At 47.9% G+C, this 6,644-nt stretch overlaps 1 protein-coding gene across 1 annotated transcript; it reads right to left on the reverse strand.

Moving 5' to 3' along the window:
• Positions 1 to 3,287: 3,287 nt before the first annotated feature.
• On the reverse strand, positions 3,288 to 3,842 carry LOC121873576. The gene has a single exon (XM_042377217.1). It carries the CDS (start codon positions 3,840 to 3,842, stop codon positions 3,288 to 3,290), a length of 555 nt encoding a protein of 184 aa, XP_042233151.1.
• Positions 3,843 to 6,644: the final 2,802 nt, after the last annotated feature.

Genomic DNA, 6,644 nt, shown 5'->3' on the forward strand with positions numbered 1-6,644 from the left:
CAAGGGATTTCCTCGTACAGATTATGGGTATCAACAGTGAAAGGACTATAATAACCACCATGGGTCTGGTTGGCTAAATCTTCGGGGAGAGGAGGAAACTCAGGATACAAATGTTCTCTGGTGCCAGTAATAAAATTACCTATCCCGCGTATATATAAATACATAGGAGCGGGGATGCAAAAGGATACATGTCGGGCAGCACTGAAGAGTTCATCTTCACGTTGAGTGCGAGTGTCTCCATTGTTGCGTTTCAAATTAATGATGCGCAGCCATGACATTGCCGTCATGTAGTAATGGATATACTCTGGGAGGATGGCTTTCTGAACTTCAACGGAGCTAGAAACAAATCTATTATAGATGTCTCTCGCTATGGCTGTTGATGCGGCGAAGGAGGGCATGAAGCGAACGTACATGCCACGTTCCGTCACGAGAACATCCTTACCAAAAATAGCGTCTTGATTGGGACTAGTGTCCGTGACGTGTTTCTCGGTATTGGGGCTAGGATGTTTAGCATGCCTTGGAGGTGGAAGTGTGGTAGCTGTGGGTCTGTCAGACTGACCCTTGGGGCCTCCCTTTGGCCTAGGAACGAAAGTGATAGTGGCGTTGGGATTCCTCTGCTTTTCAGGTGCGATATGGGGTCAAAGGCTTTTGCAACGTCTATGAATGTAATGTAGACATTCCTCTTCTCTTTTCGGGCGTCTGATGATTCCCTCGACGAGTGCGAGGTTCTCCCCGCATCCGTCGACTGCCCGAAACGCCTCATGGCTGATTCTGGTCTCTGCATTTTCAATCATCCTGTGTGCCAGGACTTTAGGAAATGCGGCCCGATTGTGATGGGTCGCCAGTTGGATGGATTTCCTAGGGGCGACTTCTTGGGGAGCATCGTTCTTCTGCTCGTCTTGGTCCATTGGGGAACCCTTGCCAGGTACAGCAACACATTGAAGACCCTGCCCAGAACGCCTGATCCCTGTCTTCATAGGGCTTTTGAGTCTAATTCTGGGTTGTCAGGGCCTGCTGCCGTCTCAGGTCCTCGTAGCGCTGTCAGAATGTCGTTCTTGGAGATTGGCAGGAGAGTGTCAAGCATTTTATCATTGCTTTTGCTGGTGGGGGAGGGTGCAGAGAACCTAGGTCTAAACTCTACAGCATCAATGATTTGGCGAGCTCCTTGGGATTCCTTTGGTAGGCCCTTTGTGTTCGTGCGTAATCCCACTTCTTTCGCACTCTTCTTGGAAGGTGTTGTTCTCTAGGCTGGATGTTGGTGTTTTTGCTCCTGCCGAGGCTGTCTCCTTCCGGTGAAGAGCCTTGGTCTATGTTGCCTCAGCGCCGTCTCTAACCCATCCAGTGCTGCACCATAGTCCCCCTCCGTTAGGTCTTCGGAAGCAGGGATGTTGCACGGCACCTGGTTGAGGTCAGAGATAAGCGTCTTGGCCGCCTCCTCCTCCTCACTGAGGGCCCTAAGATACTCCCATAACCTCCTCCTCGCCTCGAGCTTGCGGTCCAGTTCTTCTTCAAAGTTGCTGGAGGAGTCTCTGGGTCTGAGGGGTTGGGGTCATTCCCTCCTTGGGGGAGGTTTTGGGGGTTTGGGGCCTCTTCATTGCCTAGGTCCGGGTGCGAATGTGGCCTCTTTTGGTCGTTGTTGGCGAGGCTCTCTTGTACAGCTGTCTTGTACATTGGTGTTTTTCTCATCGCTTTAAGCCGTTCTAGGCCAATTGACCCCTCCAAAAGACTTTTCAGCAAGAGCTGGTTGATGGAGGTTGTCTTCCTGCCGGACTGGAGGAGCCGTGCCTCTTCCTCGGCTACTAACGCGATTTCTTGAGGTGAGTAAGGTACCCTTTTTGCTGGTTTAAGTGTTTAGTTGTACACTTCTTGGTGCTTCAGTCGAGTGTGCTGGGTGAGACCCATCGCACTCAAGAACGTTCTCCCGCATATGTTACACTGATGCGCCTTAGGGTTGACCCGAGATGGTGTCATGCTGCGTTCTTTTGGTGGTGTGGTGCATCTTGCTGTCTCGTGTAGGTCATGGAGGCAGCAAATTGATGACACTTTCGGTGAAATGTTCTTCACACCATTTTGGCTAGAAAGAGGAGACGCTCCCTCGCGAAGAGACTCCCATTTCGTCTCACCGAGTAAGTAAAGAAACTATCAGAGTACTGTAGTGGTATTTCAGTGGCGGCCAACCCACACAAAGGTGGAACGACCTCCCACTTATGCTACACCTCTGATGTCTCTCTACAAAATCAGACTGTAGTCAAGCTCAACAGGGTCTTCTTTCCCCGCTGTTTGGTGCAGGCCCGTTCCCCTGCCTGTGGGTTTGCTAGATAGTAGATAGGGACAGTGGGAACCTCATTAATCCATTCATGCGCGTCACTAATTAGATGATGAGGCATTTGGTTATTTGTCACTCTGAATATAAAATTAACTGCTAGACCCCTGTTTCCGGCGTGTCACATGGTAGCACTCTAGGATTTTCTACTTTTAATTTAAAAAATGTGTGTGAATGAATCGTGTATGATCGTTAGTGTCTGGGGCATGGTGGATTAGATGTTAAGTGAGACTCCCAGATTGTCCAAATCTGGTCTACTCTAGGAACTAACAGGCAGACACCCCTGTCCCCGCCAGACTAACGGGTGTGTTGACGCTAAGTTGGCAAGTTACGTCGTGTGTAGGTGCAGTGTAGACATAATTACAAGAATATTTACATGGCCTAGACATTGATGATGGAATGTACAATCATGATGATGAATAGACAAAGATTAAAAAAAAAATTTTGTCATGCTCCCCGTATACGAAGTTTTATTTATTCGAGCGCCCCCAAGTGGGACGTCGGAAACAAGGGTACGTCACAGGGAAGGCAGTATCTCGGTGAACAGAGATTTTGGACAAGGAAATGGTGGTACCGCCTTGCTTACGGTGTGGCACACGCCCCGTGCTAGTCGTGGGCACGTCTGTTAGCTAGCCGGACGCTTGCACCCTGAGGGTTTGCAAGATCTTGATCGAACCCTCTATGGCCATGGTGGTGAGGATACCAATGCCTGGGCCTCTCATACTTCATTTGTCTGAGCAGCTTGGTGGTGCCGGTGCAGATGTCACCACGTGCACCGACTGCAGTTCAGAGGAAGGTGATGTCCCCGATTGGGGTCGCTATTCCTTTGCTGACGATGTACCTCCTCACTTCTGCATCATACGCCTTGTATTTGTCGATCTTTAACTGCTCAACTCTATGGAGGGCGTATTACAGAGGTCCAACACTGTGTTTCGGCCGTTCTTCTGTAGTAGTAGGTCGGGCTTCACGAATGTGTGACTAGTTGGTATTCGAGCCATTGGCCGAGCTTCTTGAGGACCTCATCGTGTCTTGAAACTCTGTGGTTCTGAGCAGCCCGACATGACTGCAACAGGTGCATCAGGTCTTCCTGCCCTTCTCCACAGCGCCGACACGTTAACGTGGTGAGCTCCTCGTTCGGCACGCTGCTAATGGCTCTCGAGACTCGGCACGAGATGTATTGAGACCGGAGTCGTAACAGGTCAATCGGGTTCCTTCCTTGTCCGAGATCGTTTTTAAGGATTCCATTGCAGGCCTGCTTTCCAAAGAAGTTATCAGCCCCTTTGCCTTGCCAGGATTGGCTCCATTCGTCCCTCTTCTCCCCAATTTCCTTTTTCATTTGGCGTGTGGTGTCGACGTTGATGTGCTCTACCCCGAAGTGCCGCGCCATTGCTGTCACCTCCCTCCCCCAGAGTCCTTCGACTGCAATGTGTCTGACGGCCGGGTCGCTGGAGGTCCTTAGGCGGTGAAGCAGTCCCATCTTCATATGAGTTACGCTCTCGACGAGGCTTGGCACTCCCATTCCCCCATCCTTCAGGGGTAGGCCAATAAGGGATTGAACAGGTTGGTTAATTCCTAGTCAACCAGTTCGGTACATTTATTTTATATTGGGCTTTAATAACGAAACCCAATTGAAGTTTTTTCTTTTATCAAAAAGTGTTATTTGTATAATTCCTGAGTGTAGATCAACCGTAAGTTCCACTGTTTAGGAGTGTGATAAGAAAGGACGGCGTCTATGTAAATAGACGTGAATCAACATCCGTACGATGTAAGTTTGGGAGTGAGACTCTGAGTAGTGACCCATCGAGGGAGAACGGAATAGGGACTTCGTCCACCCTCGAGGGAACACGGAGCCATCTACTGCGGCTCTAAAATAACGTCTTCCTCTAGTCAAGGATATCAAGCTACTGCCCACTTTAGGTGGCCAGGAGCCGGCTACTTTATGCCTTTACTCAACATAGTATGACTCAGCTTCCCGTGGGCACACCTTATCACGTGCATTGAACATGTCACCTCACAGCTAGTGGAAAGTTACAGGGGATGACTCAGTATATAAATCAAATGTAATTAACCCATTTATATAATACTTCTGTTTATGAAACAAGGGCCATTACAGGATGCGTGAAGAGTTAGAGGAAGGGGAACCCATTTTCTGACTTGTATGTTGATCTTCTGGTCCAGTACAGTACAGTAGAGCACAGTACAGTACAGTACAGTAGAGCACAGTTCAGTACAGTGCAGTAAAGCACAGTACAGTGGAGCACAGTACAGTACAGAGGAGCACAGTACAGTAGGGTGTGTCATACGGAGGCGAATTTTTTTTTTTTGAGTTTGAAAAATCGGCCCATGGTATTAATGATGTAGTTCTATGTGCAGAATCATGTGATATCTTCAGATTTGAAAAGTTTTCATTTTGCTAGGTAAATTTTAACTTGAAATCTTGTAAATTCAGTATTCCACCCTTTTACCAACACCACTAAAATAGCTTATTTAAAATCAAAATGAAATGTATCCGGGTTAATTTATTAGGGATGAAAATGATCCAGAATAATTTGAAACGAATGATCTTGACACATTTATTAAATTTAATATTCCTTTAGAAACAAAATCATCAAATACAAAACCGGTTTACTACTGACCCGGTGTTGCTGCACACCATAGAGAACATGTCTTTCTTGCTTCTGTTTCTACTCATCACCTCCCTGCTGACCACCTGAGCTCGGATGTAGCCTTTCCTCCTCTCCTGGCTGTACACGTGACTGCTGGCCTCGCTCACTTGCTGTACACAATGCTCTATACTCTGGGTGTGCGAGGGCCAGGCAGGGACATGCATGGGGTTGTCCAGGAAAGCTCTGACTTGAACATTGGTGAGGCTGCAGGTAAGAGGGGGCTCACTGCCAGCCTGGTTGTTATCCAGATCTATGAGATCAGTGAGGGTCTTGGCACCTAGATTGACTTCAGGAGTCTTCCTGACCGTAGTCGTCACCAACTGATTCGTCATGCTTAGATCTCATAAGTCTCATATCAAGATCTTTTTGACTGCCACTCTTCTCTCCTCCTCCTCTACACTTACTGCAAACATTGTGTCTGCAAGGGCTTTCGAGATGAGCATACCAGAAGATCTCACAGTCTGCTCCACAATCTGAACAACCTTCCTTGGCTGACTCAGGAGCTCAAGCTGGAAGGCATGCCTCGGACCTTCGGTGAACGATGACTTGAAGCGGTGTTGAACCAATTTGGCAAATGAACACTCACGATGGAGTGGACAATAAGTCTCAGGTTGTGAAGCTGGTTCCTTTTACTACAGTTTATGATGAGCGACCCAAATTCTTAGAACCTGGTAGTTGTGAGCCACCTAGAATGTGAGACTGGACCTATCTGCAGGTAAGCAAGTCTATCAGGCATGACCCCAGTTTTGATGGCACTGCAAATCATGTAACCATAGTACTGGTCAGTACTCAGGTCGTCAATGACAGTATGTGCAAGCTCAACGAGTGGAGGGCCAACTGTGATTTTTTCAAAGCTCGGATTTATTTCTAACTCGGTGGCAGAGTCCAGCATCTTGCCAAGAGGACCAGACCATCTGTTGTTTGAAAAAGTCTTGCCATCCAGCTCCTGGATCAGATGTCTGAGTGGCAACTCGTTGGTGTGGAGGTCACAAACAATCCAGACCAGCTTCCTCCCAATCTTCCGCTCTATCCACTGTATGACCCCCCCTTGCCACCCTGTGTTCGTGTTAATGGTCTGCAGGGTCTGGTCTACGTTCCTCTCTCTGAGCCAGTTCACAATGTTATCTGCCACTATCTCAGCTGGTTTCCTGATGTCATCTTTCTCTGGAGTGAAATGCCACAAATACTTCCCTCCTGGTTCACTGCAGCAGGAGTAGTGTTCCTCCTTCACCATGGCAGGGAACAACTTGTCAGAATCTCCAACTTTCATGAACACTTTAGTGTCATCACTTCTCCCATCAAAGAAAAAACAATTGATTCCATTTTCTCTTATCCCCTTATCAAACTCCTCCTCTAGGTTACTGACAAGTTTCTCCTGAGCTCTCCTTACTTTGTTATGATCTATCACCAGGTGAACATCATCAGGTGTTATCAAACCAGCGTCAATCCAGGCAGCTGTTGCTATCTCTGCAGTTTCTCTGAGACCAGTGTGGTGTCGCATGCTGGCCAGAGCTATGCTCGGGATATCTTTCCTATTTCGAATCTTATGCCTGGAAGGTTTGGGATAATTATTTCTGGGTTAGGGACAAAGTCACCATTCTCCTGGTCAGCACTCGGATCAGCCATGGGGAAGTCATTAAACTCTGAATCAGCTT

Source organism: Homarus americanus, unplaced genomic scaffold (genome assembly GCF_018991925.1).
Source record: "Homarus americanus isolate GMGI-L3 unplaced genomic scaffold, GMGI_Hamer_2.0 scaffold9407, whole genome shotgun sequence".
Classification (NCBI taxonomy): Eukaryota; Metazoa; Arthropoda; class Malacostraca; order Decapoda; family Nephropidae; genus Homarus; species Homarus americanus.